This window comes from Capra hircus, chromosome 4 (assembly GCF_001704415.2).
Source record: "Capra hircus breed San Clemente chromosome 4, ASM170441v1, whole genome shotgun sequence".
Classification (NCBI taxonomy): domain Eukaryota; kingdom Metazoa; phylum Chordata; class Mammalia; order Artiodactyla; family Bovidae; genus Capra; species Capra hircus.
Genome location: NC_030811.1, coordinates 31,015,873 through 31,040,436, shown reverse-complemented (window position 1 = coordinate 31,040,436; position 24,564 = coordinate 31,015,873). Strand labels below are relative to the sequence as shown.

Sequence of the window (24,564 nt, the reverse complement as noted above, 5' to 3'; positions counted from 1 at the left end):
AATATTTCATACATCCTCCATCAGTTTCAGCAAATTCTATTGCAGGGTAAAATTTTTCTTTCTTATTTTCATAGCAAAATTGGGCCCAGCTTAAAGATATTCAGAAATGCTCTTAAATTTTAAAAAGTTATTCAAGCCATTATAATTTAATGTATCATCTAATAATTTATTTTAAATATGCATTTTACAAATTAGAAATTAAAGAAAAAATAAATTTGGAATTAATTTCTAGACCTCAAATATCACCTACCATGTGATTTACCCTAAAATTAATAAAAATACAAGACAAACAAGTTTGCAATGTAACATCACCTTTAGAGATTTAGCCACTTGAACATGGTTATCATAGACTAAAATGTCTACTGTCAGATTCTGCAGCTGACGGATGCGACTTAAATCACCTTCAAGAGCAAGGTCCTGCATTAGGACTCTCCAAGACGGAAATGGGGTCCTGGTGCCATCCCATACCTGCACAAGAGGCAGAACAAAACTTTAATGATCTTTTTATAAAACTGTGGAGGCTAAAAGAGGTTTATTTGCTGGTGATATAGCTTAAAAGTAATGAAATATATTCCCCCAAATATCTGCTAAGGTTTAAATATAATCTATATTTTTTCCTGATTGTACAAGGACTACATATGTATAGGCAGTGAATAAAATATAAGTAAAAAAAATTCAAACTGTGAGCTTAGAAAAATGATTAACACATTGCTGAATTTTATCCTTTTTTCTTTTGTGTATTTATAATATATATGCCTTTCCTTTTTTACCAAACTGGCATTCTACTCTGCTTTTCATTTCTTACTTTACTGCTGGGCAGTTTTTCAAGCAACCTTATATTAGATGTAATGAACACAAATGAATGACAATCATGTGTCCTTGAAAAGGGAAAGGTATGTTGGATTGCTATTTAAGTTACCTTGAGATAGAGATGGAAAAGGAGTACAGGACAAGTATGCACTATCCCATCCTTAAGACTTGAACTAGCTTGTGCTGTGCTAGGTTGGTAGAGATGACTGATGCTTTATTATGCTAAAAAGGCATCGCAAAAGACTTTTAATCAGAGGTGGGAATGGCCCTGCATGTCCGAAGCTGGGCTGTACAACAAAAAACAAGCTACTTAAGTAGAAAACACATTTCTTTCTTTAACTGTTATTGTTGTTGTTGTTGTTTTTTCAGTTGATGTAGAGCTGATTTACAATGTGTTAGTTTCAGGTGTACAACAAAGTGATTCCGTCACACATGTGTGTGATCAGTTACACATATGTGCAATCAGTTTCACAGGTGTGAGCACGCACATATACATGTTATCTTTTTCATATTCTTTTCCATTATAGGTTAATACAAGATATTGAATATAGTTCTCTGTGCTATACACAGGTCCTTATTGTTTATTTTATATATACTAATGTATATCTATTAATTCCAAATGCCTAATTTATTCCTGTTTGTTCTTTCCCTTTTGGTAACCGTAAATTTGTTTTCTATGTTTTAAAGTTTATTTCTGTTCTGTAAATAAGTTCATTTGTTTTAGTTTTTAAGATTCCAATCATTAGTGATATCATGTGATGTTTGTCTTTCTCTTTACTTAATACCATAATGTCTAGGTCCATTCATGTTGCTGCAAATGGCACTATTTCATTCTCTTTTTGGATAATATTATATTGTGTGTGTGTGTGCACTTAAAAATGGTATATCTTCTCTATTCATTCATCTGTTCATAGATATTTAGGCTGCTTCCATGTCTTGGGTATTGTAAATAGTGTTGCTATGAAAACTGGATGGATCTTTTCAAATTAGTTTTAGCCTTTTCCATATACATATACATAGTCATTCAGTTCAGTTCAGTTCAGTCGCTCAGTCGTGTCCGACTCTTTGTGACCCCTGAATCGCAGCACACCAGACCTCCCTGTCCATCACCAATTCCTGGAGTTCACTCAGACTCACGTCCATCAAGTCAGTAATGCCATCCAGCCATCTCATCCTCTGTTGTCCCCTTCTCCTCCTGCCCCCAATCCCTCCCGGCATCAGAGTCTTTTCCAATGAGTCAACTCTTCGCATGAGGTGGCCAAAGTACTGGAGTTTCAGCTTTAGCATCATTCCTTCCAAAGAAATCCCAGGGCTGATTTCCTTCAGAATGGACTGGTTGGATCTCCCTGCAATCCAAGGGACTCTCAACAGTCTTCTCCAACACCACAGTTCAAACGCATCAATTCTTCGGCGCTCAGCCTTCTTCACAGCCCAACTCTCACATCCATACATGACTACTGGAAAAACCATACCCTTGACTAGACGGACCTTAGTCGGCAAAGTAATGTCTCTGCTTTTGAATATGCTATCTTGGTTGGTCATAACTTTTCTTCCAAGAAGTAAGCGTCTTTTAATTTCATGGCTGCAGTCTCCATCTGCAGTGATTTTGGAGCCCCCCAAAATAAAGTCTGACACTGTTTCCACTGTTTCCCCATCTATTTCCCATGAAGTGATGGGACCAGATGCCATGATCTTCATTTTCTGAATGTTGAGCTTTAAGCCAACTTTTCCACTCTCCTCTTTCACTTTCATCAAGAGGCTCTTTAGTTCTTCTTCACTTTCTGCCATGAGGGTGGTGTCATCTGCATATCTGAGGTTATTGATATTTCTCCCAGCAATCTTGATTCCAGCTTGTGTTTCTTCCAGCCCAGCGTTTCTCATGATGTACTCTGCATATAAGTTAAATAAGCAGGGTGACAATATATAGCCTTGACGTACTCCTTTTCCTATTTGGAACCAGTCTGTTGTTCCATGTCCAGGTCTAACTGTTGCTTCCTGGCATAGTCATTAGAGTACAGTATTCCATAATACATAAATAATTCACAAAATTCTCTATTGCTAGGACCCAAGTTTTTTTCTGATTTTTGTCACTGTAAGAAATATATGGAGAAATATCCCCTTAAAGGCATTTTCTCACATTTTAAATTATTAGTAAAAAATAAATTTATGAAAAGAGTTGTTGAGACGTATAAAGAGACTTCTGAGATTTCTTTCAAATTGTCCTCAAGGAAATCTTATTAAAATAATTTCTTATATTCATAGCTGAATGCTATGTTTTAAAATAATCTCTACATGAAAGTTGTTCCTACTTATCTGAAAAGGCTATCAATAAAAATGGGATGCATGCATGATTTCTTGCTTTAGAGAGAAAATGCAGATTCAGCTATGTCAGCTAAAAGGTGGCAGGTTTTACCTCAGAATTACATACTAACAACATAGCAGTCAAAAGACGGAGAATACTTCTGTGCACAGCAGATTCATTATCATTGGAAGTGTTTGATGATTAACAAATGATCATTTGTTAAGTAAGTCACTTTGGGCATAAAGTATGACTGCTGCTAAGTCACTTCAGTCGTGTCCGACTCTGTGCGACCCCATAGATGGCAGCCCACCAGGCTCCCCCGTCCCTGGGATTCTCCAGGCAAGAACCCTGGAGTGGGTTGCCATTTCCTTCTCCAAAGCATGAAAGTGAAAAGTGAAAGTGAAGTCGCTCAGTCGTGTCTGACTCTTAGTGACCCCATGGACTGCAGCCTACTAGGCTCCTCTGCCCATGGGATTTTCCAGGCAAGAGTACTAGAGTGGGGTGCCATTACCTTCTCTGTAAAGTATGACTAGTTGACTTAAAACACTTTCTCATTTTGTTTGGATGATTTTATGTTGCTTTAGCTTCAGTTTTGTCATATTTAACTCATTCACCCTTTTTTATAGCACACATTTACTTTCTCAGATTATTTCATGTATATATAAATATATGCTATTTTCAACTTCAGAAACTTCCTTCCTATTTTATTCAATCATTACTATCTTCACTATTTTTTTTAAATATGGGCAAGATACAACTGATAATAATGTTACACGCCAATACCTGCCCAATGCCACTGAACTCCATTTCCCATTACATTCCATCACTGCAAAGAGTAGGAAGCTAAGAAAGAACCACAGAAGCAGGGTTGAAGTAGTGCTTGTTTAATAGCATCCTGCCTTGGCAGGGCTTGGTGAAGATAATATCAGACAACTGACCTCTCCAGAAGCTATTCATAAATAAACTGGAATAGGTATAAACAAAGATTAGATGGGTCTTAGGCCACCTTTTTAATCCTGTGGATTTAAAAACAAAACAAAATACAAGAAAAATAAACACTTCAAAACCATCCATGATCTACCCGTGAAGCAGGTAGTGAAATAACCCAGAACAGAACCCAATGTCAACAAACCAAGACAGCAAATAAGTTAGAAGAAAGGCTACATCCACATAGAGCAACAAAACTACACATTTTTCAAAATGTAGTTTAAAAATAGAAAGAGGAAACAACTCTTTTTACTAGTACTAAAATAAGAAATACATAAATAGCACAAAGTATACTTTATTTAAAATACAGAACTGATAATACTATTTTTCTCTAAAAGTTTAGGATGAAGAAGGAAAGTTCAAGAATAAAGACATGGGAATACAGGATCATTAAAAAGGTTAGATTTAAGTTCTTAATACATAGCTGCTTATTTATTCCATCAGAATGTTGAGGTCATGCTAACTTCCAATTTTAAGTACTTAAAAATACCTACCTTTAGAAGAAATGATGCTCCATCCACTTCAGCTTTGCCCAAGAGCTGGCAAGTCAGATCAAAATACTGCATTGGCTGGACATCACACAATTTGACTGATATTGAAGAAGGTGAAATATGAGTCGATGCCCAAATACGTAAAGCTTCTACCATTTTCTGGTCCTCAGCAGTGAAGTTAAAACACTTGCTTGCAGTACGAGGAATGATAGGAGCCCCCAAAGTTCCCTCAAATGTCAAAGATGCAAAGCCAGAGCTGGTGATACCTTGAGTCTCCTTTTTATATACTTGGATCTAAGAAAGTGGTAACGTAGAAAACAGAACAAACAAGTTACTGATATAGAACCTAGGAACTGGGAACAGGAGACTATAAAATTTTGCCAGTACAATTATTAGAGGACATAATCTTTAAATAACTAGCATATGAAATGATAAAAATCTACTGGGCTATATCAAAGTCCTAAAGTACCATATAAACTGTAAAACATTATGCAAAATTTATTTTTATTTTTTAACGAGCTAGGTGGTAGCTCCCCTAATACTATTGGTACACTTTTACTAACAAGACAATCCATTAGCTTTTTTAAAGATATAATTTATAAAAAGAAAAAGGATAATAAGAAATAGTTACTTATGAATATTGTAGGGAAAACCAGAACACTCAAAATGTGAGTCTGAAGCAGATAAAACAGACCTAAGCCTAAGGTTTCATCGGTCTGACTGAGAGAACTCAGATAAGCCTTAAAAACATTGCCTTTCTGAATTCTGAGGCTCAGTTATTAGGTGCACATGTAACATGACTGTTGCATTGTCATAAAACAATCCTTTGGAACTTATGAATGCCTTTTAAGTCTCCTGTGATACTGTGTGATATTAATAAATATATTCATATATTTAAGGAAAATTGCAAAATGTGTTCAACTGATGGATGCTTAAACTGTGATGTGTTAAAACTTGTTTGATATAACTAAAGCAGTACATAGAGAAAACATTTATAGAAATAAGTGAATATTTTACAAAGGAATAATGGTTAAAAATCAGAAATTTAGGTTTCCATCTCAAGAAGCTACACAAAGAATATTATCTCAAATCCAAGGAAAGTAGAAGGGAAACACAGTCAAAGGTAAGAGAAATAGAAATATATAATAGAGAAAATCAAAGCTAAAAACTAGTTCTCTGAAGAGATTAACAAAAATAATAACCCTAGAAAATGGTTGATTTGGAAAAAAAGAAATGAAACACAAATTATAATATTAAGACTGCAAAAAAGGATTTATCATTACAAATCCACCAAACATCTAAAAGATGAGTAACATATGACCAAATTTTTACCAATAAAGTCAACAATTTGAATGAAATAATTTTTTCTAAAAATTAAATACATCAAAGCTGATAGAATAAAAAAAACTCATTCATCTTAAAGAAATCTTAATTCATTAATATAATCTATCAATTAAGAAATCATCAAGCTCAGAGAGCTTTACCAGTACATTATTCCAAGCATTTAAGTAAGGAAAAAACCTAGTAATCTTGCATAAACTCTTCCAGAATTGATAAAGAAGGGTACATTTCCTGTTTCCATGATGCAGAAAAACTTTAATTTCAAAATTTGTCAAAGACATTGTAGGAAAAGGAAATTACAGATCTAAATATGAAACAAGAAAATTGTAATGACTTCGAGGAAAACTTAGAAGCTATCTTCATAAAATGAGTAGACAAAGAGTTCTTAAACAAGAAATTACAAAAGTACTGACCATAAAATAAAAGTTAATAAAGTAGACTATATTAAAATAAAGAACTTTTGTTCATCCAAAGACACCATTAAGAGGGTAAATAGGCACTAACATAGAGTGAAAAAAATATTCACAATCCATATACCTGACAAAAGATCTGTAGCCTAACTATATAAAGAACTTTCACAAATCATTAAAAAATGGAGTTTAAAATCCTATAAAAAATGAGCCAAAGACTCAAATGGACACTTCAGAAGACACACAAATTTTAAAAGGTTCGCAGTTTCTTAATTTTTCAGGGAAATTCAAGTTAAAATCACAATAAGACACTAATACAAATGCAACAGAATGGTTGAAATTCAAAAAAATGGAAAATATCAAGTGTTGGTGAAAATGTGGAACAACTAGAATTCTTCTGTATCACTAAGAGAGTATAACTGGTAAAAATCACTCTGGAAATCAAATACTTAGTCTAGCTATAAACTAAAGCAAATATATGCACAGCCTTGAACTTAGGAACTATAATCCTTGTATACAATCAACTGAAATGCATATTATGTAATATACAATTACATAATTATATGTTAATGTGTATATTATATATTATAAAATTATACATATTCAGTAAAATATATGTACTAGACTGTCTATAGCAGCATAATAGCCCAAACTGGAAACTACTTAAACAACTAACAGAATAAATATATAAATTCTAGTGTATTCTAACAATGGTGTACCATTTAGCAGTGAAAATGAAGAAAGTGTACTATATGCAATAGAAGAATTGAATCAAACAAGCATAAACCAAATGTCCAAAAAAAATGACTAATAGTGTATTCTTTTTATATAAAGAACAAATATAGAGAAACTAATAAATGTGAGAAGTTATGAGATTATTTACTGCTAGGGGTGGGGAGAGTGTGAATGGCAACCCTAGGTGAGGGTACGATGGAAGTTTCTAGAGTGTTAGATATATAAGCATGCTAATACTGTGGAAAGAGAGATGTTTATTCCACTTCAATTAAACAACAGACAAGAATTGTAAATACAGTTGTCCATGAACACTGAGGATAAGGGCACCGACCATCCATGTAACTGGAAATCCTCTTTTAACTTACAGTCAGCCCTCTATCCTCATTTCAGCATCCATGGATTCAACTAACCACGGGATCTTGTTTACTACTGAAAAGAATCTGTGCATAAGTGGACCTGTGAAGTTTAAAACTGTGTTGTTCAAAGGTCAACTGTACTACAGGAAACAGTGATGTGTGAGAATCAGCTATTTTTTTTTGAAATGTGGATAAGCCTATAAGATAGTGCTATAATAATAATCTTCCCAGTTCTCTTTAACCAAATGTTCTCCACTATTCTTCTGTCCTCAGGAGAAAGGCATTAATAGAGCAAGAGAGTTACTTCCCACCATATCTAAGACCACTGATAGAATACACCCGGAGTACCTCACTCATTTATGAGCATCAGTGATCACAAGAAGCACAGATAAACCAAAGCATTAGAGGAAAAGACAACAACGATAGTGAAGGAGTTGCATGGAAACTCATGTAACAAGAGCAAAATAGCAAGGGACTAAAATGTGTAAAACTTAAGAGACTGAAAATATTAAAGTACCAAAAAGCTGATTATTAAAATATCACATACTATCTAACAGTTTTGCCTTTTTACTAAAATTCTTTCAGAGAATGCAGCTAGTCTGAATCGCAGCAGCTAACACTTCCATAGACGGAGTCAGGTAGTTTATTCAAATGGGTGGTTCAAAGATTTCCTAATATAAATCATTTGAAGTCTGATCTTATTTATATTTTTTATCTCTTGAAATGCCTGAAGTCATGTTCTAACAAAGCGGTCACATTAATTAGTGTTAAATAGTGTCAGTGAGCAGCACTGAGTTCTCTTCAAACAAATGTAAGTTCTAAATAGTATGAGTTATACCTTCAGCCTGTGAAAGCGAACGATATCTCCATTTTTATAAATCATTGGAAGGGCTTCATAATTTCCACTAAAGAACAGGCAGGTTAGCTTTACATTTGTCTGGTCCACAATTGTTACAACTGAGCAATAATCTGGAAAACACAAAAACATTTTACCTGACTTTTCGTATTTCAAAGCATCTAATAAAACAAGACATATTGAGTTCAAAACATCAAACTTTATTCTTCCCTTTAGTCTTCTAAGAATAGGATCAAAACATAAAGAAATTTTCTTTTCTCTTGAAACACACTGCCAAATTATTTTGCAAAAATATTTTATGAAAATTAATTTTACAAAGTTTAATAAAACAAAAATAAAAACCCTACTTAATGTAAATTGTCTGGAGGTAAAATAACATTTTTATTACCTCAAATTTATAAACTGTAAAACAAATAAAATATTTAAATAACATAATTTATAAACACAATTAAATTTAGAGTAAAAACAAACAAAAAATACCAGAAGATATTTGTAGTTAATATGATTAAGAGTGAACATACTGCAAAAAGACACTATAAAAACTGGTTATAAACCCCAGGGTTTTACAGTGAATATGAAACTCAAATGAACAATTCATAGAAAACTATATAATACCAAATTAAAAGGAAAAGCGAAGATCTGCTATTAATACTTACAAAAGGTTACCCATCAGAACAAGAGGGGTATTTTATACAGTTTAAACTGGCAAAAGAGAAAAAAAAAAAAAACTAACCAAATTTAATGATAGTTGGGCTGCCATGAAAAACAAGTAACTTCAAACTGGTGGTAGCAAAAACTATAATAGATGTTATCATTTAAAGTACATGTTTCAGAAAAATGAACACTGAGAATATGTGTTGATTTCCTTCCTTCTCAGTACTATACTCATGATAGTACAGAGGAAAAGATAAACCCAAAACAGTGAAGGGAGAGGAGAGGTGAGGAAAGGAGAGTGAAGGAGATGGAAAAAAGATACCAACATTATTTCAGGAAGTTGGGAAAGTAAACGGTTAAGGGATTAGACGGACAGAAAGGATACAAACAGAAAATACTCTGAAGCAGCTACAGCAAAGACAGGAGCCTTTGGGATTAAGACAGTGAAAAACAGCTAAAATTAGGGCTAATGAAAAGTTTACACATGGAACAACTGCTTCAATGATCACCCATCTTAACCTTCCCTTGAAGGTGATTTCAGGTAGGCAGGTAGGATATCTCAGTCTCTAACTGCACCTCTTCGTGGAACATAGACTGCTTTTCAAGGAAGTTTCACTGATAGACCAAGAAGTGGTAAGGCTTCTGATGAGGATGTTAGTACCCAGAATAAGCCCTCTGCATTATCACATTAGGAGGTCTATAACCAGATAGAAAGCTGTCTTCCCACCCACCTTAGACTGACACTTTCAATGTGCCCTGTGTGAGTACTATTTGTCTTCTATTATAAGATTTGTCTCTTATTAGAAGTTTGAACATTATATGATTTCCCTTTTTTTTTTTTTCTTGAAGAGGTCATAATTTATTTTTTTTTATTTTTATTTTTTTAAATTTTTTTTATTTTTTAAATTTTAAAATCTTTAATTCTTACATGCGTTCCCAAACATGAACCCCCCTCCCACCTCCCTCCCCACAACATCTCTCTGGGTCATCCCCATGCACCAGCCCCAAGCAAGCTGCACCCTACGTCAGACATAGGTGTGATTTACGTCTGAGAGTGTTTTGCCTATGTTCTCCTCTAGGAGTTTTATAGTTTCTGATCTTACATTTAGATCTTTAATCCATTTTGAGTTTATTTTTGTGTACGGTGTTAGAAAGTGATCTAGTTTCATTCTTTTACAAGTGGTTGACCAGTTTTCCCAGCACCACTTGTTAAAGAGATTGTCTTTACTCCATTGTATATTCTTGCCTCCTTTGTCAAAGATAAGGTGTCCATATGTGTGTGGATTTATCTCTGGGCTTTCTATTTTGTTCCCTTTTTTTAAATTAAATTTTTATTTTTACTTTATTTTACTTTATAATACTGTATTGGTTTTGCCATATATTGACATGAATCCACCACGGGTGTACATGCATTCCCAAACATGAACCCCCCTCCCACCTCCCTCCCCATAACTTCTCTCTGGGTCATCCCCGTGCACCAGCCCCAAGCATGCTGTATCCTGCATCGGACATAGACTGGCGATTTGATTCTTACATGATAGTATACATGTTTCAATGCCATTCTCCCAAATCATCCCACCCTCTCCCTCTCCCTCTGAGTCCAAAAGTTCACTATATACATCTGCGTCTTTTTTGCTGTCTTGCATACAGGGTCATCATTGCCATCTTTCTAAATTCCATATATATGTGTTAGTATACTGTATTGGTGTTTTTCTTTCTGGCTTACTTCACTCTGTATAATCGGCTCCAGTTTCATCCATCTCATCAGAACTGATTCACATGTATTTTTTTAACGGCTGAGTAATACTCCATTGTGTATATGTACCACAGCTTTCTTATCCATTCATCTGCTGATGGACATCTAGGTTGTTTCCATGTCCTGGCTATTATAAACAGTGCTGCAATGAACATTGGGGTACATGTGTCTCTTTCAATTCTGGTTTCCTCGGTGTGTATGCCCAGCAGTGGGATTGCTGGGTCATAAGGCAGTTCTATTTGCAATTTTTAAAGGAATCTCCAGACTGTTCTCCATAGTGGCTGTACTAGTTTGCATTCCCACGAACAGTGTAGGAGGCTTCCCTTTTCTCCACACCCTCTCCAGCATTTATTGCTTGCAGATTTTTGGATCGCAGACATTCTGACTGGTGTGAAGTGGTACCTCATTGTGGTTTTGATTTGCATTTCTCTAATAATGAGTGATGTTGAGCATCTTTTCATGTGTTTGTTAGCCATCCGTATGTCTTCTTTGGAGAAATGTCTATTTAGTTCTTTAGCCCATTTTTTGATCAGGTCGTTTATTTTTTTGGGATTGAGCTGCATAAGTTGCTTGTATATTTTTGAGATTAGTTGTTTGTCAGTTGCTTCATTTGCTATTATTTTCTCCCATTCAGAAGGCTGTCTTTTCACCTTGCTTATATTTTCCTTTGTTGTGCAGAAGCTTTTAATTTTAATTAGATCCCATTTATTTTTGGTTTTATTTCCAGAATTCTGGGAGGTAGATTATACAGGATCCTGCTATGATTTATGTCAGAGAGTGTTTTGCCTATGTTCTCCTCTAGGAGTTTTATAGTTTCTGGTCTTACATTTAGATCTTTAATCCATTTTGAGTTTATTTTTGTGTGTGATGTTAGAAAGTGATCTAGTTTCATTCTTTTACAAGTGGTTGACCAGTTTTCCCAGCACCACTTGTTAAAGAGACTGCCTTTACTCCATTGTATATTCTTGCCTCCTTTGTCAAAGATAAGGTGTCCAATATGCGTGTGGATTTATCTCTGGACTTTCTATTTTTAAAAAACAGATCATGTTGAAAAAACAAACTTTTCATATACAAAGCAAAGGAAACAAATGTCTAAAACAAATGTCAAAAATCTAAAATAAATGATACCTATGTTTGTAAATGTAAAAATAAGACGCAGAACAAAAATAGAAGAAAAGGAAGAACACTAGGAGGGGGAAGGGAAAAGGAGATGGAAGAGAATAGAGGAGTATGGAGAAAGGGGAAGGAACGGGGAAGTGGGGAGACAGGCCTGGAGGGAAAGAGGAAAAACAGAAACCTGATTTTGTGACAAGGGGACAATAATTAACTCAGAGAACGTAAAAAACTTTAAAAGCAAAACCTTAACGAGCATCTTCAAAAACAGTGAAAATATATCATATCCTCATCTCTTGATGTAGTAGTTTTAACTATTTCTAAGGAGTGTTATTTCATGACATTTTTTCTCTTAGCAGTCTTCCAAAGATTAAAGGTAAATTCACTTATTTTTTAATAGAATAAAACACATTTTTTAATAGAATAAAATATATTCTTGCTTGTGATGGCCATATGGCTCTTTTTTTACCCTTTTATAAATCTAAGATCTATTATGGAATTTTTAATCATGTATTTTCCTTTATCTTGAAATATTTTTCAATTTCATTCTCCTATTATTTCATCATTATTCCTACCTATGTTTAAAAAAGACTAAATTAATATCAAAATGGGAAGACGAGAGACTTGCTTAGGAGAAAGATCCAAGAGTGTAATGAGTCATCCCTGGTGCACTGCACTGCTCAATGTGCTATAACACCTTTCAAGATGATACAAAAAAACAAGTTTGAAAATGATCTTTGGAATTTCTTCTTCTGCTTTAAGAATTCAGAACTGAAATTTTCTGCCAATGGTTATAGAGAAGAAAATAGATAGAATTCCTTTAACCATTATTAGATGAAGCAGAAGCTGAATGCAAAGACACGCAACAGCACATTAGATTCTATGGATAATGAGTAATGTACTTTGAATAAAACACAACTGATCTGAAGGTTTTAAGTTTCATGTAATTTCATGACAGACAAAACATAAGGGCAAAGAGATCACTAGTCTAATGAAATCTAATTCAGGTACACAAAGATCAAACTTGGTATCTTTACATTTTTGTTTCCTGACAGCTTCTGCAAAATCATGTATCACAGATTAATTTGTACTAGAATACACAAACTCACATTTCATATTTATATCAGAGAACTAGTTACTACTTGTACTTATAGTGTTATTTTAAGTTGCAGTGATTCTAAATTACTCCTCTCATTTTAAATGCTTCACAATGAGCCACTTTTGTAAACTGGGAATACATCACATCAACAAAATTGCAAATTTAGCAGGCATAAATAACAGTAGTTGAATCTAAATGTTAGCCAGGATGAACTGACAGAGCCCAGTCTTTGAGGCATATACATGATACTGAAGAGTGGAATAACTGAAAAAAAAAACTGGGGTGTGGTTAAAAAAAAATCAGGCTTAACCTAAATTTCTGAATATTGAAAACTGCCTCATGGTTTTGTTTTTCCTGGAAAATGCAGCCTTCCCATAGATAACTTGATAGGTTGCAAAGGACTCTATATGACACTCTGAGAAACAGTGTGGAGACCCATTGTCCAGAGGGTCTAATTTAGGGTCACTATTAGCTTTTGTAGTATCTTTGTGCAAATTAGAAAAAGACTCCTCTTTCTCAAATAGAAATACTCTACAACCTAACTAGCTTTAAGAGGAACTTTGCTGAGCCCAAGAGAGTAGCAGTCTTGGCACACATTTACATTCTGGCCTTTCTATCCAATGCTTTGGTCACTGGATGTGAAGAGCTGACTCACTGGAAAAGACTGTGATGCTGGGAAATATTGAGGGCAGGAGAGGAAGGGGTCAACAAAGGATGAGATGGTTGAATGGTTCAATGGACAGGAGTATGAGCAAGAGACAGGGAGATATCCAGGAGATAGTGAAGGACAGGGAAGCCTGGTGTGCTGCAGTCCATGGGGCCACAAACAGTTGGACACGACTTAGTGATTGAACAACTCTCTATCCAAACCTTCAGAAACAGGGACACTTGTACACGTGACACTGCGCTGCACACATTCTTTCTCGAGGTCCTTCCTCCCCCCCACTCCCCTTGAAGTGTCTGTGTCAGGTTTGGAGTTAGGTAGGAACGGACTGCCAAGATAGAAAGAAGTGACCTCGGGATTGCCCAAAGAACAACACAACGGTTGTGTGTGCCAGGGTGTGCAGATACATGCTCAGAATTCTAAGTGGGTAAAAGGAATGGCTCCACATGCTGCTCTAGATTTATGTAGCAGAGGGCATTCCCAAGTGGCAGCAGAACTTGGCCTGAAATCTACACAGCTGTGTTTTCATCTAAGTGACTCCATGTGGATGAAAAAGGCATCTCCTTAGACAGTGCACACCTGTGCACTACACACGAGCTATCACATGCCAAGTCCCGGTTCTTTCCTTTCTTTCTCTTTCATTGGAAGTACTACCAATGGTTTTTCACAAGTGTAAGCCAAATAGATCTACCTAGTACTCAAATCCTTTTATAAAAATAAGGTTTTATTAACAGAGAAAAAAGAGAATCTTTCCATAGAGCAAAGACTTCCTTGAAAGCAAAAAAAAAAAAAAAAAAACCCCAAAACACAAAACCCTATACTATATACATATATACAGTGATAAAATACTGACATTTGTAAGCATATAAGACTTAGTTCAGTAAGGATCTAAATATTATGGAACAGTAGAATCACCATAGATACTAACTATAGGTGAATGACAAAGCTCTCTAGAACATAAACCTCCTTAGGAATTCCCTCCACCACCACAGAATGCTGAATATTTCAGTGGTGGTTAGTAGTTTGTATTTCAGCAGCAAGGAACTCTACTTGGGTCTCTGCTATTTTCCAATCCATTTTTTTTTAATTAGTACATAAGCTAATCTGAATTTTATTGAGTGTCTACGTAATGCTAGGTATATATATATGTACTAGTCAGGAAGACTACTAAATGAACAGAGCATGGCACCTTCTCTTATGAAGTTTACATTTTCCTTACATTGAATTACATCTTTAAACGCTAATGCTGTGATCTCAGTTTGTGTGTTATTTTATATGCGAACATTTGCTAGTGTATAGAGTTTATACTCTCTGTATATGTAATGGTTCATCACAAAACTCTGTATATGTAATGATTCATCACCGCAAAACTAATGATCCAGATGACATTTTCTAGAATAACTGGAAACTGACATTTAAGCTTGACACTGGATAAACAGACAGGCTTAAGATGGCCCTGGATCCTTGGTGAGCAGTAAAATAAGCATTCATATTTCAGAAAAGTGGTGAAAACAAAAATTTTTCATACATTTCATACCCAGCTTTGGAGTTCAAAACATAAGAGACCTTAAAATAAATTTCAAACCATGACTGAAGCTTAACCAGTCTGAAATTATGTTTAACATTAAAGGATATACACTTTGGTAAAAGATATTTATAGTCCTAAATATAATTTGAGTTATCAAATAATAATAATGTGTAAAATAAAATGTCAACATTCCAAATTAATTTATGAAATGGAATAATGTATTTGATGTTGAAGCTGAAACTCCAATACTCTGGCCACCTGATGAGAAGAGCTGACTCATTTGAAAAGACTCTGATGCTGGGAAAGATTGAGGGCAGGAGAAGGGGACAACAGAGGATGAGATGGCTGGATGGCATCACCGACTTGATGGACATGGGTTTGGGTAGACTCCGGGAGTTGGTGACAGACAGGGAGGGCTGGCATGCTGTGGTTCATGGGGTCACAAAGAGTCAGACACGACTGAGCGAATGAATTCAACTGAATGTATTTGACTTCTTAGACAGAAAACAAAACAAAACCGCAGTACCTATGTTATGCAAGGTATCTTATTCCCAGGTCTAAAAATGGGGGTGGGGGGGTGGGGAGGGAATTATGTTAATTAGCAGTCAGTAACTACTGAGGGCTTACTAAATACCAGGTTTTTGCTAAACAATTTAAATGCATTGTCTCCCTGAATTTTTAGATAGTTGTATACTGCAATTAACAAACGAGAGAACTTAAGTTTCTTAAAAGGTCTAGGTAAGATATCCAAGTATGAAAGTCACATGTAGCTTAGCATAATTGATTCCTGTGTTTCTATATTTAACCAGAAAACTGTACTGTCTCCATATTACATGTTTTCCAAACATAAACAGTAATTTCAAAGAAAGTAAAATATTATGCTTAAAACTGTGATGGAGGCTTGAGAATTTTTCTGAATAGGAAAAATTATACTGTATCTTAACTCTATATTATCTACCATTTCATGCATCTCCTATTAAAGAATTCATTACTAAAGAATTAAAATATCATTCATCATAATGTAACTTCCTTCACCTATAAATTATTCCAGAAACAGACCTCACAGACATCATAGAAAAAGTCTATAAAAATTCATTATGATGATGCTTGAATTTGTTTTTACATTCTTTGCAACAATTATTTTTTGACTCATAAGTTAAAAGAAGAAAAGGAAACAAAAAAGAGCATCTTCTGAGGCAGTTGAACAAGAGTTAAATCCTAGTGAAAAGACAAAGGCAATAAAAGATATATGGTTAAGTGTGAGGCTACTTAGAGAGGTATTTTGAGTGGTTAGAAGAAAAAGAAGAGAGCACAGTATTATAAATTAGGAGCTGGCAAACTATCGTCCATAGCCAAATCCAGCCTACTGTCTGTTGATTATCTTTCCAAAGCATTCAACTTCCAAAAAACCCACAAAAAACCATCTTTTCACATTCATATTCATCTGTCTCCATAAGATTTAATAAAATTACTTAATCAGAATAACAAGGAAAAAGAGTACAAAGAGATTTGGGAACAAAACTGTAAGAACACAACTCTTGAGAGAATACAGTTCCACTAGTAGGAGCAGAAATGAGCAGGAGCATTAGGGCTGGTCAATTCCAGATCGCCAATTCCCAGTCGTGAGAGCTCAGGATGATAAAAGCATCAGTAATAGGGTTTAATGAGGGAGTGAAACACTTTGCTCATTGTCAAGTGAGACAATAGGTTAAGAAAGTTTCTTATTTAAATAAGGACTTAGCTGTGGGAAGACACCCAATGTGTCTTGAAATAGATCACATATATTTATTATGTAATGAATGACATATGTGAACACAGCAAATATTTTTCAGAATAGTGATTGTATATAGATTTCTAAAGCATGCCAGAAGCAGACATTCTTTAACCAGAGAACACAGACAACAGGCTTCCAGATTTAGTATTAAGTCTTCACAGTTCACAGATTCTATAAGACATAGTAGTTGACCAACCATCTTTACTAAATTAATGCACATCATTGTGTGTTCAGTCGTGTCTGACTCTTTGCAGGACCTGCCAAGTTCCTCTGCCCATGGAATTGTCCAGGCAAGCATACTGGAGTGGGGTGCCATGTCCTATTCCAAGGGATCTTCCTGGCCCAGAGATTGAACCCAAGTCTCTGGCAATGTCTCTCCTGAATTGGCAGGCAATTCATTGCCACAGCACCACCTGGGAAGCCCCACCTAGAGTGAATATATGATACTTGTAAAAATTCTGCCTCTGAAGCCTCCTGCAGACACTGAAAATCATTTAGCCTCTTTATGCCTCAATTTCCCTATTTGAAAAATGGGGGAAATTAGTATTCACCTCATATGATTGCTAAAATTAAATATGTAATCACATGTAAAGTGCTTAAAACTGCACCTAGAACATGGCTAAATGGTATATATAAGAGCTGGTCAGTGGTGGTGATGGTGGTGGTATCAGCAGCAGCAACAGCAGCATGTCTATTACTGTTAATAAATTGTAACATTCTTACCTAATGAACTTAAGATATACTCTTAGCATCTGCCTTAACAAAGAACCTAAAGACACTGCCAATATACAGTGTCAAACTGATTGCAGTTGGTACATGAAAAGAAAAGTACAGATGTAAGAGACTGCAAAAGAATTCTAATTTGACTTTCCACTGGAATTTCAAATAGTGGCTTTTAGATATTCATCAATCAACCTTCCACAGAGAAATATCTTATAGTTAACAAGATAATCTGGTTCTCAAGTGAAATATCACTTGGGACACAAAGAGTTTCTGAGAAGCTGTAAGGTGGAAAATAACATTAACCACTTATTCAAAAACTAAAATGTTGAAGATAATACAGAACTGCTAAAGAGATAAGAGAATCCTGCTACTTTTATTATGTGTTAAAGATAAAAACACTTTCAAAAAATGTGAAACAATACCACATTCCATATTTTTGGAAAATATATTTTTCATTAAAAATTTTATTTTTGTTTACATGTAATAGGCTATTTTTGGTTTAAATGAATTATTAAATGTTAGTCTTTCACTTTTAATTTCCAGTATGTTTAAATATATGTAACTACAACCCATAAAAAATATAAGCTCCTTGAGATCCTGATAATTTTTAGGATAATAGAAAACTTAAAAACCACTGATTTAGGGCATCAACAATATTATACTCTTTGAAAGTGAAAATCCACAAAGTACTACATTTTATATAGAAAACTACAGAGACAAGGCCCTTGCAATTCCACCATAATCAAATTGCAAAGATATAGATGTTTACTTATGGCTGATTCATGCTGATGTATGGCAGAAACCAATGAAACACTGTAAACCAATTATCCTCTAATTAACAATAAATAAATTTTTTAAAATCGCAAAAAAATAAGAATTGGCCCTAACCCTTCCTAGTTGCTAATCTCTAAACTTGACTCCACAGAACAAGTTTCAGCAAACAAAAATCAGTACACTAAAAAGGGTTCCATGTTCAAGTAATTCCAAGTAAAATATGCTAAAAATAGAGTTAAACAGGTTCCTCTCTTAAAACTTTTCAGAGGTGACAACGTGCTAATAATGCATCGTGAACCTCAAGAGCCAGATACAGTATGCAAAATTTACCACTTTTTCATAGAATGTTTCACAGAATTGGCATTTCTTCCACTGAAAATGCTTTGCTAAAAGTGTACGAAGATTAGATCTGCAAGTTATTTCAAGAGAAATATTACTGAGAAAACGGAGAACTTACAGACTCACTTGATGAAGAGGCAGACAACTTTCAGGACTGCAGTTCACTGTTGTCTTGGGATATTCTCTTTAGCAGTTCCCACCCCTCCATTATCCACCTATCTCCTGGCTAGCCACTGTTTTACACTTTTGTCTCTTCTTTTTTGCCTTCTTATCTCCCTCCTTTGTTGTTACTTACAAGAGAACAATTTAAAATAAAAATTAAAAAAGTAAAATTTCATTTTGATGCTTCTTGATATCAAACCAATTTCTACACTGACTTCTCCTAATCCTCCAAAAGGGATGTCAAAAGGCTGTCCTTATGTGCCCATAAAATGAATATGGGGCAACTGCCACATTGAAGAATATTCCCAATTTACATGAACTATAAAACTAAGTAATCAAAATAACCTAGACACTGTGTTGAAAAGCAGAGATACTACTCTGCTGACAAAGGTCCATATAGTCAAGGCTATGGTCTTCCCGTGGTCATGTACGTGTGTGAGAGCTGGACTGTAAAGACGGCAAAGTGCCAAAGAATCGATGCCTTGGAACTGTGGTGTTGAAGAAGACTCCTAAGAGTCCCTTAACAGCAAGGAGATCAAACCAATCATTCTTAAAGGAAATCAACAATGAATACTCACTGGAAAGACTGATGCTCAAGCGCCAGTATTTTGGTCATCCGATACAAACAGCCAACTCATTGGAAAAGTCTCTGATGCTGGGAAAGATTGAGAGTAGAAGAAGAGGGTGTCAAGGATGAGATGGCTGGATAGCATCACTGATGCAATGGACATGAACTTGGGCAAACTCCATGAGACGGTGAGGGACAAGGAGGCCTGGCATGCTGCAGTCCATGGGTCACAAAGAGTCAGACATGACTGGGCGACTGAACAACAAAAACCACCAGAATAAACTTTGAAACAACTGGGTGAACTAAAACCCAGTGAAATATGTAGCCTTATAACTTGTCCCTAATAATACAAGTAACTAGCAACCTTCTTGGCAAAAGCTTAAAGACCATCAGAAAAGTCTAAGATTCAGGTTCCATCTTCTTTATCTTCTTTAAAGTTTACAGACCTTTTTTTAGTATTTTCTATACAAATGAGTATTTTCAAGCAATAAAGTGATAAAGCTTTTCATTTTTTGAATATCCAATAGTACTAAAGTATCTGACTTTATATTATTATGGATAGACAAAAACATATTCATAAACTTGTACTACATATAATGGATTTAAGTGGATCAACATGAACAAAACCCTCATACATTTCATTGCATGTAACAGTTTCCCCCCACAAGAAAAGAACCGCATATAAACACTGAACTCTAGTTGATAGTGACGTACATCCTAAAATATTTAGGAATAATGTGTACTGATATCTTCAAGTTACTCTGAAAAGGATCAAAAAAGAAATTAACTAATGGACTCACCAAAAATGGCGAGTATATATGGGTGTTCATTGCATAATCCCTTCAAATATTTTGTATATTTAAATATTTTTATTAAAATGCTGAGAAAAACAAGTAGTTTTTAAATATTTCCTTTATAACAGTATTTTCATTAGCTCTTTGACTAGAACACCTTTACAGAATCTTTTGACCTATTAAATTCTCAAAAAATCCTGAATTAGGTATATCAGAAATTAAAAGGTATTAATAAACTTATCTCAAAAGTACCAAGAATGAAAGAAAATAGTTTGACAGTATTATGGAAGACACAAACAAATCAATAAACCATAGTTTTGATCTTTCTTCTTTTTCAATTTGAAGTGCTTTCTTATCTATAATGCTATACGAATTTTATTTAGTTATAGAAGGTGATTGTGGGTGATGATATCAGTTTCTCAAAATTATTATATGTACTAGGAAATTGAGAGGAGTTAAGAGAAGCTTGAAGAGTCTGCTAAAAACTGATGGACAGCTGTTGAGCTTTTGGTAGGGAGTGGGGTATTCACACTTTGTTTATGATTAAATGATCAAAATTTTTTTAGTGGTAACAGAAATTCATGTGTACTTCTAAGTTCTTATTCTGTTGCTGGTACATGGTTCCATTAACATTTTGCTTTAAATCTAATTTATAAAATGCATTCAACAACAAATCTTTCAAATATTTAGCATAAAATATGAGGTTTCTTATCATGAAATTTCTGCAGAGAATATGTATTTGGTTTATCACTCCACCCTAAAAATCAAATTCACTGGTTTTCAACTGGTAACAACATCCAGGTATACACACAAATTCTATGAAGTCCTGATACTGTTTTCTAAGTAAAGCAAAGATTTTCAAATTTCTAAAAGTAAAAAACTAAAAGTATAAAAAAATTGTAAGAAATAATCCAAGGCATAAGTTAATTTTCATTGGTTTTTCTATTCCAAACTTCTTTTTTAAAAAAAATCCTTCTCATTTTTTAACCAAAAAAGAATTTTTTTCAATCTGTTTTCACTCAAAGAAGAGATGGGACGGTGAGGTTATCATATAACTCTCAGAAAGTTGGAAGTTTATAAAGAAACTTGAAAAACAATCTACTTTTAAGCCATTTGGGTAGAAGTTATACATTTCAGCAGAATGTGTCTTGTTTCAAAAACAACTTTGCACTCAAATTTATACTATACATTCAAAAGGTAGCATTAATATATCCATGTGTGGTATGTCACTTTAGTTCTGTCTGACTTTTTGCAACCCTATGGACTGTGGCCTACCAGGCTCCTCTGTACATGAGATCCTCCAGACAAGAATAATGGAGTGGTTGCCAAGCCCTTTATCAGGGAATCTTCCCAAACCTGGGTCTCCTGCACCGAGGGCAATGTTCTTCAAAACATCATCTACTGGCTACAAAACAAGCTCTCTAGAAGAGCATAACTAAACATGAGGAAGTTCTCAGATTCTCCTAAGATTATATACAAAAATAATGAGGAGTTTCAAACTAAAATTTTATATATTTTGGTGTTTAGATATGTATATAGGTATAAAAGAAACAAAACTTCAGATTCAAGGCCTTAAAAAAAAAATCTGTCCAATAATTTTCCCTGAAGAACAATAAAGTAGCAATACAAATAAAATATTAAACAGCTTTCAGGTTCTTTCAAAAATTACCATTAGATTCCTAACATAACTGGAAACCAAGCTACTCATCTTAACAAATACTAACAGGGCAAACTGTCAAACAAGTGTTCCACCAGATAATCTTTCAATAATGACTAGTTAAAATAATAAAAATAGTTATTTTCCCCATGCCTCATTTTTTACTCCAAAATGAATGAAAAAAAAACAACTGTGAAGTCACAGTCAACCTAGAACTTTGTATTTTAATAACAGAGTTACAAGACAAAGGTTCAGTTCAGTTCAGTTGCTCAGTCGTGTCCTACTCTGTGACACTGTGAACCACAGCTCGCCAGGCCACCCTGTCCATCACCAACTCCCGGTTTATTCAAACTCATGTCCATTGAGTTGGTAATGCCATCCAACTATCTCATTCTCTGTAGTCCCCTTCTCCTCCTGCCCTCAATCTTTCCCAGCATCAGGGTCTTTTCAAATGACTCAGCTCTTCGTATCAGGTGGCCAAAGTATTGGAGTTTCAGCTTCAACATCAGTCCTTCCAATGAACACCCAGGACAGATCTCCTTTAGGATGGACTGGTTAGATCACCTTGCAGTCCAACAGATTCTCAAGAGTCTTCTCCAACACCACAGTTCAAAAGCATCAATTCTTCAGCGCTCAGCTTTCTTTATAGTCCAACTCTTTGGGAAAAAACATAGCCTTGACTGGACGGGACCTTTGTTGGCAAAGTAATGTGTCTGCTTTTTAATATGCTGTCTAGGTTGGTCATAACTTTCCTTCCAAGGAGTAAGCGTCTTTTAATTTCATGGCTGTAGTCACCATCTACAGTGATTTTGGAGCCCAGAAAAATAAAGGCAGCCACTGTTTCCCATCTATTTGCCTTGAAGCGATGGGACTGGATGCCATGATCTTCGTTTTCTGAATGTTGAGCTTTAAGCCAACTTTTTCACTCTCCTCTTTCACTTTCATCAAGAGGTTCTTTAGTTCCTCTTCACTTTCTGCCATGAGGGTGGTGTCATCTACATATCTGAGGTTATTGATATTTCTCCCAGCAATCTTGATTCCAGCTTGTGTTTCTTCCAGCCCAGTGTTTCTCATGATGTACTCTGCATGTAAGTTAAATAAGCAGGGTGACAATGTACAGCCTTGATGTACACCTTTTCCTATTTGGAACCAGTCTGTTGTTCCATGTCCAGTTCTAATTGTTGCTTTCTGACCGGCATATAGGTTTCTCAAGAGGCAGGTCACGTAGTCTGGTATACTCATCTCTTTCAGAATTTTCCACAGTTTATTGTGATCCACACAGTCAAAGGCTTTGGCATAGTCAATGGAGCAGAAATAGATGTTTTTCTGGAACTCTCTTGCTTTTTCCATGATCCAGCAGATGTTGGCAATTTGGTCTCTGGTTCCTCTGCCTTTTCTAAAACCAGCTTGAACATCTGGAAGTTCACGGTTCACGTACCTGCTGAAGCCTGGCTTGGAGTATTTTAAGCATTACTTTACTAGTGTGTGAGATGAGTGCAATTGTGTGGTAGTTTGAGCATTCTTTGCATTGCCTTTCTTTGGGATTGCAATGAAAACTGACCTTTTCCAGTCCTGTGGCCACTGCCGAGTTTTCCAAATTTGCTGGCATAATGAGTGCAGCACTTTCACAACATCAGCTTTCAGGATTTGAAATAGCTCAACTGGAATTCCATCACCTCCACTAGCTTTGTTCATAGTGATGCTTTCTAAGGCCCACTTGACTTCACATTCCAGGATGTCTGGTTCTAGGTGAGTGATCATACCATCGTGATTATCTGGGTTGTGAAGATCTTTTTTGTACAGTTCTTCTGTGTATTCTTGCCACCTCTTTTTCATATCTTCTGCTTCTGTTAGGTCCCTACCATTTCTGTCCTTTATTGTGCCCATCTTTACGTGAAATGTTCCCTTGGTATCTCTAATTTTCTTGAAGAGATCTCTAGTCTTTCTGGTCTACTGGAGAAGGGAATGGCAAACCACTTCAGTATTCTTGCCTTGAGAACCCCATGAACAGTATGAAAAACAAAGGTAACTTAAGATTCTTTTCTTGAAAGCTAATACCAGTAGAGAAACTACAGAGAGTAGAAAGACATCTAATAAATCACTATTCTTATCTAAATAACATATTAATATAATGTCTGTGTATGTGTACATGTGTGTGCTCATTTGTGTCTGCCTCTTTGTGACCCCACAGCCAGGCTCCTCTGTCCATGGGATTCTATAGGCAAGAATACTGGAGTGGGTTGCCATTTCCTCCTCCAGGGGGTCCTCCTGACCCAGGGATCAAACCTGAATCTCTGGTGTCCCCTGCAGTGGCAGGCAGATTCTCTACCACTGAGCCACCTGGAATCCCCAAATAACCTCTAAAACACATATTTAAACTTTTTTTTTTTAAATATTTAAACTTTTGATAAAGGATTTAACTACTTTAATGCTTCAGTAAGACTTCATGTTTAACCTGACAAAGTGTTCTAACTACTTTAACACTTAGGTAATACTTCATGTAACTTGATATAAATCTAGAAAAGGTAACAAATGATAAATTAAGCCCTATAGTCTGCAATCACCTAATTTCCTCAGTATGATTAAGTGTAAATTGCCTTGGAGTTATATTATAAGGAAAAGCTGGTAGTTCATCTAAGCAAGGTCTTTAATCAAAGAAGCATGCATGCAT

At 35.2% G+C, this 24,564-nt stretch overlaps 1 protein-coding gene across 6 annotated transcripts in view; it reads right to left on the bottom strand.

Annotated features, from left to right (window-relative positions):
* Positions 1–24,564, bottom strand: part of POT1 (protection of telomeres 1) — a 98,694-nt gene that overhangs the window by 35,362 nt on the left and 38,768 nt on the right. For 5 of the 6 annotated variants that reach the window (XM_005679414.3, XM_013963440.2, XM_013963439.2 and 2 more), the window contains 3 exons: positions 8,271–8,401; positions 4,594–4,884; positions 313–468 (listed from right to left, as the gene is read on the bottom strand). In XM_005679414.3, coding sequence (XP_005679471.1) covers positions 313–468; positions 4,594–4,884; positions 8,271–8,401 — 578 coding nt within the window. Of the gene's footprint in view, positions 1–312; positions 469–4,593; positions 4,885–8,270; positions 8,402–19,452; positions 19,501–24,564 lie in introns of those variants that run through there. The other variant, XM_018046974.1, reaches the window with a different exon arrangement.